At 43.5% G+C, this 13142-nt stretch overlaps 1 protein-coding gene across 5 annotated transcripts in view; it reads right to left on the bottom strand.

The window, feature by feature from the left end:
• Positions 1–13142, bottom strand: part of CEP128 (centrosomal protein 128) — a 170737-nt gene that overhangs the window by 34130 nt on the left and 123465 nt on the right. For all 5 annotated transcript variants that reach the window (XM_066607607.1, XM_066607612.1, XM_066607609.1 and 2 more), the window contains one exon: positions 5065–5142. In XM_066607607.1, coding sequence (XP_066463704.1) covers positions 5065–5142 — 78 coding nt within the window. The remainder of the gene's footprint in view (positions 1–5064; positions 5143–13142) is intronic.

Raw genomic sequence — 13142 nt, 5'->3', positions numbered from 1 at the left:
AGGAAGTTTCCCCAAAAATTTGAGAAGAATTTGGCGCATATCTAATATTCAAGCTATGATTGACTCTGCGGGAAACATATGGAGGGGTTACGTTCCTGTGTTTTATTTGACACTGGAGGTTTTCTATTGTTTGGTGTTTTTTTAATGGTTTATTTATGCTTTTATAACAAAACGTAAATCTAAAAGGAAAAACAAGCGGCCACACGTGAGGCATAAAGGTACCCAGGAGAACTGACTGATTTATGGGATATATAGTAGTCTCTGGTGGCACAGCATATTAGGCACTGAAATAGCAGAACTGGAAAATTTGGAGTTTTCAGTGCACCACCCACGGCACTTTAAATTTAGGGAAACACTGGTGGGGTCAAAATGATCACTGCAACTTTAGCTGAATGCTTTGAGGGTTGTAGCTTTTTTTTTTTGTAAAAGTCACTTTTTGGGGGTTTCTGCTGAACTGGTACCTTAGAAGCGCTGAAATGTGACATGGTGCTTACAAACAATTCTAGCAAAATCAATGCTTCAAAAACTAAATGGTGGTCCTTACCCTCTGAGCCCTCGTACATAACAGCTACATGTGGGGTATTGTTGGAGGAGCCACACACCTTATGGGGTTGGTCTCTAGTAACACACGTTGGGCACAACATAATAAACGCTGAATTGGCATAACTGTGGAAAATTAGCAATTTTCCCTCTGCAGCATGTACTGTGTATCCAATGCAGGAAAAGGTATTGCTTTCAGTAAGAGAAACAAAATCTTGTAGCCATCAGATCTTTTAACGGCTAACTGAAAAGATGTTGACAGCAATCTTTCAAGGCTGCTTAGGTCTCTTCATCAGTCGTGGTATCACAAAACATCTTGTGAAGAAACACACTATATACACACAGCAGCAAAGACATGGTGCGATGAATTTCCATAAAAAATAACAGCACAAGAGGAAGAGTTTGGAGAGTAGATTCAGGAAAGCACTGCGCTCCGAGATTAATGCCTTGAGGGGTGTAGTGTCCAAAATGGGATCACTTCTGGGTTATTTCAATTTGATTGGTACCTCGGGGGCCTCTGGAAATATGACATAGCAATCAAAAAGCATCCCAGCAAAATTTGCACTCCTAGAGTCAAATGCTTCCGCGACCACATATGTGGTATTGCCACAGATCTCGTATAATGGGTTGTGGGTGTGCTTTCTGCTGTACTCTTTGTGAAAATAAATATTGAGGTAAAACTATACATTTTTAGAAAAAAAATATTTCTTTAGTATCATGACAATTAAAAAATGTTAGGAAACACCTGTGATATGAAAATGTTGACTGTAGCCCTTGATCAGTGGTGGCGAACCTATGGCACGCGTGCCAGAGGCGGCACGCAGAGCCCTCCCTACTGGCACGCGCTGCCAACGGCCGCTCACCACTTTAGTGAATACCGACCGGGGCTGCGGCTCCCCTGATGGCATTCACTTAGCTACGCTGCTATCTGTGCTGATCCCGGCGCACACTGTGACGTTAGTGAGCAGCCGGGATCGGTACTGGTGTATTATGTCGCACCAGAAGTAAGGGGTGGCTACATAATACACCTGTCAACCAACCGATTCATGCCCCTAGTTTCTGATTGGCTGGGGGCGGAGGACTGCAGCGAGGCTGAGAGCGCTGGCCGGCTAGGCTGAGAGTGCCGGCCCCGAGGCTGGGAGCAGCGGCACAGGCAGCCAAAGCCTGCCCAGCGGCCCTGACATACATGACAGCGGTGAGGCTGGGAGCAGCGGCACAGGCAGCGACCCCAGCATAGAGGACAGCGGCGAGGCAGGGAGTGCCGGGACAGAGGACAGCGGCAAGTGCGGTTAGGACAGAGCCCACCCTGGGAGCTGCGGCGGCTGAGGTGCTGGAGGACAGCGCAGAGCGCACCACAACTGTGAGTGAGCCGCACGCTACGGAGCGCTGTGGGATGTCACCATTACCGCTGGGGGCCACTGTGGAATGTCACTATTACACTAGGGGCAACTGTGGGGTATCCCTATTACACTGGGGGAAGCTGTGGGGTGTCACTATTACTACTGGGGCCGCTGTGGGATGTCATTGTTATTCTGGGGGCCGCTGTGGGGTGTCACTATAACCACTGAGGGCCGCTCTGGGGTGTCACCATTACCACTGGGGGCCGCTCTGGGGTGTCACCATTACCACTGGGGGCCGCTCTGGGGTGTCACCATTACCACTGGGGGCCGCTCTGGGGTGTCACCATTACCACTGGGGGCCGCTCTGGGGTGTCACCATTACCACTGGGGGCCGCTCTGGGGTGTCACCATTACCACTGGGGGCCGCTCTGGGGTGTCACCATTACCACTGGGGGCCGCTCTGGGGTGTCACTATTACCACTGGGGGCCGCTCTGGGGTGTCACTATTACCACTGGGGGCCGCTCTGGGGTGTCACTATTACCACTGGGGGCCGCTCTGGGGTGTCACTATTACCACTGGGGGCCGCTCTGGGGTGTCACTATTACCACTGGGGGCTGCTCTGGGGTGTCACTATTACCACTGGGGGCCGCTCTGGGGTGTCACTATTACCACTCTGGGCTTCTCTGGGGGATGTCACTATTACCGCTGGGATATGTTTACATGTGGTGGAAATGGGCAGGGCTTTTTCAAAATAGACAGCGTGCAGATTTTGACTGCTTTTTGGATGCGGAAATGCTGCAGAATTTTACACAGAAATTTCCGCTGATGACATTCTGCAGTATTTCAGCATCCAAAAAGCAGTAAAAATCTGCACCCGGTTTATTTTAAAGCGGCCCTGTCCTTTTTAGAATAATGGGGGTAAAATGATACATCATGATAAGCCCCGCCCCCTGACATGTTCGCACTTTGCGATAAATAAGCGGGTTTTGGGTTGCAGTTTGGGCACTCGGTCTCTAAAAGGTTTGCTATCGACGCCGAGTGTAGTTTCCAAAATTGCATTTTTAGGTTTGCTATTCTTTGACATCTCAAGGCCTCTGCAAACCTGAAATAATGCCTGAAAAATATGCTAAGGCTGGGTTCACACGGGACGGATTTGCCGCGGAAATTCCGTGCGGAATTTCTGTGTGGCAAATCCGCCCGCGACTCTTAATCCCGGGACAAGCCAAGCCATGTGGATGAGATTTTGCAAAAATCTCGTCCAGACGGAGTGGCCAATCCATCGCGGCAAAGCCAGGCGGAACCGGCGATGCGGTGCGGAATTGACAGCCGTAACATGCTAATTCTTTTTTTTTTTTGCATTGCGGCCTCACTCCTCTCTATGGGAAGAGAAAGACGCAACGAAATGCCAGCGGCCGAACCGCTCCATTTCGCCGTGGGTTTTGAAGCTGCAGCTCTCCCGCTGAAATCTCGCGGCTTTTCGGTGCAGCCAAGCCACGAGATTTCCGCGCGATTTCCATCCCGTGGGAACCAAGCCTAATAGAGAAGATCCCAAAATCCAGAAGGTACTCCATTTCTGAGGCCCATGTCTGAGTCAAGTAGCACACTGAAGCCACATATGGGATATTTCTATGTACTGCAAAGTCAGGGTAATAAATATTATTTAATTTTAATGCATTTTTTTTCTGTAAAATAGCGGGTGTTTACAGAAAAACATATCTGCAAAAAAAAAAAATATTTTAAATTTTACTTGGGTAAATAGAAAACATATTGGCCAAGAAAGCATGAAAGAGGAAATTTACCAATCCCGGCATTTCCTGCACCTGGCTTAGTAAGATTTTCCCCAGTGCAAGGTGCGCTAAGTACATGAAGAGGCGCACGCCTCACCTTCCCAGAAATGTACACCAATTCTGGTGTAATTATACATAAATCTGCCAGTCAGGGGTGGCCATGCTCCCTCCCCTCCCTCCTTTTTGGAAAAGTGGCAGGGCTGATATAGAACTTTGAAAAGTTGCAAAATTTTTGCCTAAGTGCCCCTTGCGCAAAATTTTGTGACTTATCTGCACCAGAATAACTGGCCTACATATCCCACAAAGTTTTGTTTGTGACACAAACTATCTTGGACTGACCTGGATAAGCAAAAGCATCTTAAAGTTATCCCCACATGACTTGAGCGTTTATGCATAGCGGACATGTTGTAAATTTTCTGCAGCTGGAAAAATCCGAGGCAAATCAGTGTCAAAATCTGAGCGGTGCAGGCTTTTCCGCTGCAGAAAATCCACAACAAATCCCCCACATGTCAACAAGCAACATGTCAGATTGGGAAAATGGGTAAACAAATAGGCCGCATCTTAAAGGAATCATACAGGGTTCAGGAGGTAATAAAATTAACCCTTGAACAAGGGGGCACAATTTGAAATGGGTTGGGGGGAAACATCAGAAGCAATATCAGAAAATATTACTCTGTCACATATGAACATACTAGATGGACCATACCATCAATCTTCTATGTTTGTCTATGGAAGCTGCAACGCTACATAAAAAAGTATAACATGTAATAGAAAAGGCAATGTCAATGGTCAAGGAGTCACATGCATGGTGAATGCTAGTATTCTCAGGTATCCAACTCAAAACAAATATATTTAAGTTCGGAGTCCAATTAGATTTTCATTTTTGGGATATTATGTATCTATCTGACATGGGGCCCTCGCTCCAGGCTTATATATCAATTATAGTCCAAACGATTTGTAGCCAGAACACACTTGCTATAAAATACAACTTGACGCATTTCAGAGTCTCCTTTGCAACTGAATAAGAAGTCTTAAGTATTTCATCACTAAACTTCTGAAGTTGAAATACTTCTGCCCCAAAGCAAACAAATTAAGGTGTATCTTTATAGGGGTTACAGGGGTGCGGTAAAAACCATGTACTTTTTTCCTACGGTTTTGATGTGTTTGTGATAAAAACTGGTACCGCGTTGAAAGCCATGGCAAAAAAGTGCATGTGGTTGTTACTGCGCTGTATGGATACAACCAAGAGACTCCTAAGATACTGAATACAGACATGTAGCTGCTGATATTAAGGACACTCCTTGCCCTTTAAGACTGGCTTAAGGGAAGAACAAGTGGAATTTAAACATCATACAGTGGAAATGAAATCTGATCTTCTGCTCTCGTTTGTACTCACATTGAGATCCTTCATGCCGTCCAGCAGACTGAGTTTTTCCGGAACAGATTCCAGGTGATCCAGGGCCATACGTGTGCTCTGTAAGACCAAAGACAAGAATCACACACACACTAAAGCCCCGAATGACTGCAGCACCCCCTACAGGACCCCAGTGAACTGCTCATCTTTAGGCTATATATTGGCGGATAGAAGCTGGCAGGAATAATAATGAATAGGGGATCCATCCTCACAGGTGGGAAATGATATGAAAATAAGATTACACTCCAGTTAGAATGGCGAAGAGGCGGCAGACACTGCAGTAACAGCAAAGCAGCATCTCATCACTACCCAGGACGAGCTCCGTGCACCGATTAGGAGCCGCCAAACAGATGCTGCCAACTGCAAACTAGCAATCACGTAGGCCTGTAGGTGCAGCAATTCACGGAAAATCCAATTTACCAGAATACGTTGCAATTAAAACGGCTTCTCTATAGGATGTAAAACACACATTTAGATGAAATTATCTGCATAAATGAGAAAAGAGTGGCTTCTCTTTGTGGTAGAAGCAAGATGAATGTATGCAGGAAGTTATTATGCTTTGGCACTGGCCACCTACTACAGAGTCACCAGATATTATTGGAGGGGGTTACGCTGCTCAGAGCCCAACAGCACGGAGAATGGACTTGATTTGGTGGTAATTGCCAAAAAAGGGTAATTCAGTCTAATACAAATTTGATTGTGTCATTTAAAAACCGGCACCACATTTTTCATCACCCACAGCCTTATGGTGGACAGCATCTCCCCTATTTGGGGTCTTGATACTTTATATCCTAAAGAAAGCCCCTCAACCTGTAGACTCTTATTAGCCATGACTGCCCTACATTGGGTAGATTGCTGCTTCATACACATAGCTTCAGTCTGTGCTGCTACATTACAGCATCCATCTCTACACCATCCTTTGAGCAGGCAATAAGGGGTGTATGAGATGGTGTAGATAGAAGCAGCCACTATATATGCTCAGATCTCCACTCCGGCACAGAGGACTCTGTAATATAGTACAGCTGAGAGGAAAGAACATGAAAATACTTCATTCCGCTCCTGCGGTCTCAGCGTGTAAATCACATTACAACATTCATAATCCACTGCACCCTGCGCACTTACAGCATTATTATCTGACCGGTTTTTAGTCGCAGCAGGAGGGGCCTCAGCCATGACAAATAATCTCTCCAGGATTGTACCTAAAGCTCTGCTGCAACAGCACAATCACCCACCGAGAACATGACTGCAGAGATCAGATGCTGTGAAGTGGGAGCACACCTCCTGTATCACATCATAAGGATATATACAGCCGTGGCATCCAGGAAAAAGCTGGATTGCAACATTTGTGACTGTTGTAATGCTGAAGTCTTTATATATTCAAAGATCTGAATAATCAATTCAATCATTTTCTAAATAACTACACATGCATGCAAATGCTGGACACTCAAGAAAGTAGACAGAAGAAGGATGGAGACCCTTGCGCTGTGGTGCTGGCGGCGTATGCTGTGCATACCATGGACAGAGATGGTCACAAATAGGGCGATCCAAACCGCGGCAGACCAAAAGTATCACTAGAAAGCAAAATCGCCAAACAACGGCTTTCAGACTTTGGTCAGGTCATACGAGGCAATTCTCTGGAAACAACATTAATGCTAGGAAGTCAGTGGGGCCAGAAGAAGATACCAAGAACATGCTGGTGAGACACAAGGATGACACGAACATGACTGTGCAACATCTGAAGGAAGCGGCCAAAGACAGGGAAGCATGGAGTATGCGGATCCACAAGGTGGCTGAAAGTCAGCAACGACTGAGCGGATAAGCTATCATCATGTAAAAAGTAAAAGCATATCCAGAGGAACGCATCAATCAGCTGCAGACTGATATTTGGGACACGCAGAATGTTGCACCATGAAGTTTATGTATTTTTCGCCACATCCAGCTTCAAGTTTTTAAATAAAAGCCGACCACCCCGGAAATGAATCTATGACAAAACTATCCTCAACTATGACCAAACTTTAGAGACGACATCCACTTTGGGGCTAGTCCAGTCTTCAGTATGCAATAATTAAGCTCTATTTACAGAAGTGTTCAGTAGGTTTTTCTACTGTCTTCTATAGACTGTTTAATTGCTCACTATTGTCAAGATCTCTGTTTGCCGTCAGTCCGAGTGGTTTCACACTGGCAAGAGAATCACGCGATTTTCGCATGATACGAGAGAATCAGTTTAAAAAAAAAAAAAAACAGATTATGAAACCAATGATTTTCAATGGTTTCTTTCCCATTAGCGACATTTTCACTGATGCTATGTTGCAAGAACAAAAAAATTACAGCATACTCTATCTTTTTGTGATGTGCAAATTTTTTTTTTTTTTTTTTTTAATCCCCCATGTTTCCCTATGGAGCTCCATAGCAATTACCAATGTGGAACAACCTACCCCCACCCCCTAAACTATAGTCAAGGGTGGGCCATTTGGTTCCGTCATAGTATGGAACCATTTGGCCACAGGGTATCGTTTTCCTGTTCCCCAAGTAGAGCAGGAAAACTGAATCCTTTAATGCTGATGTGAACAAGACCTAAGGGAGTAGAGTCAAGCAAAAAAAAATTAAATAAAGATCCTGCATTTTAGCGAAGCTGCACAAATATCATTTTGTCCATTTTTGTAATAGAAGCTTCACTACAGCCCTAAGAACTATCATACAGAGATGTCACAATATGAGATTTGAAAGAAGCAAGGTCAAACCAAGGTAGACTGAGGGACCAAGCAGCAACAGTACCTGCTTCTAAATTAGGAAGCAGAAGTCATTATAGCTACTGGCTGTGTTCTAAATAGAAGCCAGGAAGTTCTAGGATTATTTCATCTTTGGCTGGTGGATATGATTTAAATATGCACTGTGGTTTCAACAAAACTTGCATATAACAACACTAGAAGTGAGTATATGAAACTTTGTAATATATATAATTAGCTCTTTCCCCACTTTTTAGCCACTCCTGCTACTCTCCTCATTTCCTGCACTAATCATTCATTCTGAAATACTGTTGAAATCTGTCTGGAGATTCATAAACTGAATGAGAGATCAAGTTACATGCTGCCCATAGAATTCTAACAAGAGGAAGACAAGGAGAAATGCAAACTCCTACATGTGGGCAAGAAAAATGAAAAAAAAAAAACACATACAGAATGGGAGGAACTGAGCTAAGCAGCAGCACATGTGAAAAAGACTTGGGTATACTAATAGATCATAGACTGAACATGAGTCAACAATGTGATGCAGCAGCAAAAAAAGGCAAACACAATTCTGGGATGTATTAAGAGAAGCATAGAGTCTAGATCACGTGAGGTAATTATCCCCCTCTACTATTCCTCAGTCAGACCTCATCAGGAATACTGTGTCCAATTCTGGGCACCCCACCTTAAAAAAGACATAGACAAACTGGAGCTAGTTCAGAAAAGAGTTACCAAGATGGTGAGCAGTCTGCAAATCATGTCAAATGAAGAACAGTTAAAGGATCTGGGAATGTTTAGCTTGCAAAAAAGAAAGCTGAGAGGAGACTTATTAGCGGTCTACAAATATCTGAAGGGCTGTCACAGTGCAGAGGGATCAGCCCTATTCTCATTTGCACAAGGAAAGACTAGAAGCAATGGGATGAAACTGAAAGGGAGGAGACACAAATTAGACATTAGAAAAAACTTTCAGACAGTGAGGGTGATCAATGAGTGGAACAGGTTACCACGGGAGGTGGGGAGTTCTCCTTCAATGGAAGTGTTCAAACAAAGGCTGGACAAATATCTGTCTGGGATGACTTAGTGAATCCTGCACTGAGCAGGGGGTTGGACCTGATGACCCTGGAGGTCCCTTCCAACTCTACCATTCTATGAAGAAGCTGCAGAGTGAGAGCGACACAATAAGAGATACTGCAGCTAGCTTTAGCAAGTTCTTTCACACCATTTTCTAGTACTGCTGCATAGTATTCTCCACACCACTGCTACTTCTGAGAGTGTGCTACAGAGAATTTCCTCTGTGTGCTGTGTATGGGAAATATCATAGCAGCTGTGCTCCAGCGATTCTTACAGGGAAAACTGAGAATTAGAGATATGCCTGCAGAAGAGGAAAACTGGTAAAAAAAAATGTATATATACAAATACAAGTTATATAATGGCCAAAAATAGTTATACCTCCTGCACACACTGATCTGCTTTAATTTCTTTATTGAGAAGGCTACAGAGAGAATTAAAGTGACCCTCCAGTCCTGGGACAAAATTTCTCCTGAGACTGGAAGGAAGTAATATTACCTGGTGCTTGCCATTCTGTTGCAGATCTGTTGATTTCTGGGCCGCTCTGCATTCTTTCAATATGGCCACACCACTTCTCTGATCACCTGATGCATCGGTAGTCTAATAAGACAGCACACACTCCTCTCTGAACATGCATCCTGGTAAAGTGGTTCATTTGAATGCTGTCAAAGCGCATTTTGGGATAAGTATGGTGAAGGAAGTGTACAGACTCCAATCTTTTCACAAGTTTTGACAGGATTTTGACAACCAGAAGGGTTTTGCCTCATCCCGCCGGAGACCAGAAGATGTCTGGTCGCATGCTGCAGGATGTGAAAGATCGATTGCTTGTATCGCCAAGAAAATCCTTAAGAAGACTTTCACAAGAAGCTGACATTTTTGAGCTGCAAAAAAGTGAAACTTCACCCATAGTGTGCGTCCGTAGACCAATAGCTGCTTTCAACAGATTTGGAGACATGTTTATTATATGATTTGTGGTTCCAATGTTCAGTTGGGAAGCATCCAAAGATTTTGGAAATGTCACGGTTTACAATTAAGTCTATACGAACTGTGGAAAACCCACATGAAATTCATATGGAGCCTATACATTAAGGGAAAATGAGAGTGAGGTTTACTTCGTCCCATAGTCAAATCATCAGCTAGATTCTTCAGTCAAACTGATCACAAAGCTGCACTTCAGCGTATTTAAGGAATTTCTCAATCAGTTAACAGATAAATTAGGGGAAGATTACTTTCAACAAGATGGCTTAACATGCCACACATCTAATATTAGCAGAAGGGAAATTGAAGGTTATTTCGATGACAGATTCATTTTGAAAACTCTGTGGCTGCCAAGACCTGGCACCACCCGATTTCATCTTGTGGGGTTTACCAAAGGGCTGTGTGTACACCAATAAGCTGCAAACAATTGACGCCCTCAAAAATGTGATACAGCAGAAGGTTGCTGCAATTACCGGCGCTACATTAGCAGATGTCAAGGGCAATATGCAGACTGATGTACAAAAGGGCTCTGATCCAGGAGAAGGCGATTTTCAGCATGTACTCTAGGCAGACTTTACTGCAACATACAGTAAATGCAAGTTCTCCTAGGGTACCATACAAAAATGGGAAAACATATGGAGGAATGCTTGGTTTCCTAGTGAGAGAAGCACTCTGTATAATGATACAGAACAATATGTGGCCCTCTCCATATCTATGTCTGCAAATACAGTAAGAACCCAGATTTGATGACCCTAATTTGGCACTTGAAGAATGTGCACAAGCCTGGACCCATCTTCAGGCTTGATACCATTCACACTGTAACACTGAAGGAACACTTCATAAAGGATCCTTCTAGCTTCACCTTGTCATTTATATCCAGAATACTCCTCATTCTGCAGCTCTTCTATTCTCCATATTGCTTGCAGCTGAATATGTGGTAGCCAAGTGCTTCAATTTCTATACTCTCATTGGGAGAAAAACATGGAAACAGAACCCATGAGACGCCTTCCTCACTGTCCACAAGTACAATCCTCAGAGAGAAGATAGGAGATAAAGCTTCCAATCACCAGACTGTCACCAGTAAATGCGGAGGCTTCAATAATTCCCCGCTGCTGCTGCTGTCCTTTTGACAGATCAGATTTTTGTCAAGCAGTTTGTTACTTCGGATTCAAAGTGTCAAAGTAACTTAACACTTAATCTGTCAGCTGCATCCCGTCTACTGATAAAACCCAGGAACAAAGAAACAAGAAATTATACACAGAAGGATGAGATTACATTACAAGTGCTCATGTGCCTCCACAGTCCTCCCAGCACTCTCTATCTAAGCCGGGTGTTGCTAGTGCCCTCCAGTCTAAAATACCAGAGCCCCATTTACACGCAAAGATAATCGCTCAAAATTTGTTCAAAAGATAGGATGATTGACAGTTGGAGGGATCAAATCTAATTTCCTTCTATGACAGAATCACCGTCTGGGTTGATCGTCTGTGGTGGATATAGTATACCTTGACTTTAGTAAAACATTTGACAAAGTATCTCATACCATACTAATTGAAAAAATGACCAAATATCGGATCGACAAGGCAACTGTTAGTGGATTGACAACTGGCTGAATGATTGTACTCAAAAAGTGGTCATAAATGGCTGCACATCCAAGTGGAAGAATGTATCAAGTGGGGTACCACAAGGCTCTGTCCTATGCCTAGTGTTGTTCAACATTTTTAGGAGGAGGGAATTGATGGGAAACTGATCAAATTTGCCAACAACACAAAGCTAGGAGGGATAGCTAACACTAGGGAAGAGAGTATTCAAAAAGATCTTGAAAAACTTGAACAGTGGGAGGCAAGTAACAGAATAGTATTTAACAAGGAGAAATGCAAAGTCCTACATCTGGGCAAAAAAAAAATGAAAAAAGCATATACAGAATGTGAGGAATTGGGCTAAGCAGCAGCACATGTGGAAAAGACTGGGTTTGCTAATAGATCATAGACTGAATATGAGTCAACAATGTGATGCAGCAGCAAAAAGGCGAACACAATTCTGGGATGTATTAAGAGAAGCATAGAGTCTAGATCACATGAGGTAATTATCCCCCTCTATTCTTCCTTAGTCAGACCTCATCTGGAATACTGTGTGCAGTTCTGGACACCCCACCTTAAAAAAGAAATAGACAAACTGGAGCAAGTTCAGAGAAAAGTTACCAAGAAGAGAGAGTCTGCAAATCATGCCCTAAGAGAAACGGTTAAATAATCTTGGAATGTTTATCTTTCAAAAAAGAAGGCTGAGAGTAGACTTAATAGCGGTCTACAAATATCTGAAGGGCTGTCACAGTGCAGAGGGATCAGCCCTATTCTCATTTGCACAAGGAAAGACCAAAAGCAATGGGATGAAACTGAAAGGGAGAAGACGCAGATTAGATATTAGAAAAAACTTTCTGACAGTGAGGGTGATCCATGAGTGGAACAGGTTACCACAGGAGGTGATGAGTTCTCTTTCAATGGAAGTGTTCAAACAAAGGTTGGACAGACATCTGTCTGGGATGATTTAGGGAATCCTGCACTGAGCAGGGGGTTGGACCCGATGACCCTGGAGGTCCCTTCCAACTCTACTCTTTTATGATCAATTTGCATAAGCTGCTAATGGGCACTAATGCCCATTAATAGCTTATTAGCTTTATTTGCATGTAAATGAGCAGCTGTGCACTATATGCAGAGAACAGCAGGTGGTTCTGCCACAGGACTGCAGCTGAATATAATGTTATGAGCGCTCCTGTGGAGAAACACAGCATGCAGTCGCTGCTATCATGGCCGAATGATGGATTTTAAGCTCAACTAAAAACCCTAATTAGGCTGAAAATTAAGATGGTAGCATTTAAACGCAATGATTAATCGCTCAAAAACATTGTTTGAGTGAATTTTGAGCGATAATCGTTGCGTCTAAATGGGGCTTTAATTGGTCCAGAATATACAGTGGTTGGGAGTCCAGGGTCATTCCAATGAAAGCACTTTCATCTTATTGTACACTAAAAGTCATTATCTTTTCCGTGAGGTCAAGCATTGGGAAGTCTATAAGAACACATTGTTATATCGGAAGACATAGCACAAATTTGAAGGCCGTATCTTCAAAAAGACAACCTATTATAATATAACATATTCTAATAATGCAAGTGGTTCCAGAGAGAACCTACAAGATGCTCTCTGAAACAGAGACACAGATTAGACAAGACGTGTAGATTGCCGAAGAGATTTAGAGAACTTAGTCTAGGAAGACTCCCATAAGTGGCGAAATTAT

This window comes from Eleutherodactylus coqui, chromosome 6 (assembly GCF_035609145.1).
Source record: "Eleutherodactylus coqui strain aEleCoq1 chromosome 6, aEleCoq1.hap1, whole genome shotgun sequence".
Lineage (NCBI taxonomy): Eukaryota > Metazoa > Chordata > Amphibia > Anura > Eleutherodactylidae > Eleutherodactylus > Eleutherodactylus coqui.
The sequence above is the reverse complement of the archived record's forward strand: the minus strand, read 5'-3'. Positions and strand labels throughout refer to the sequence as shown.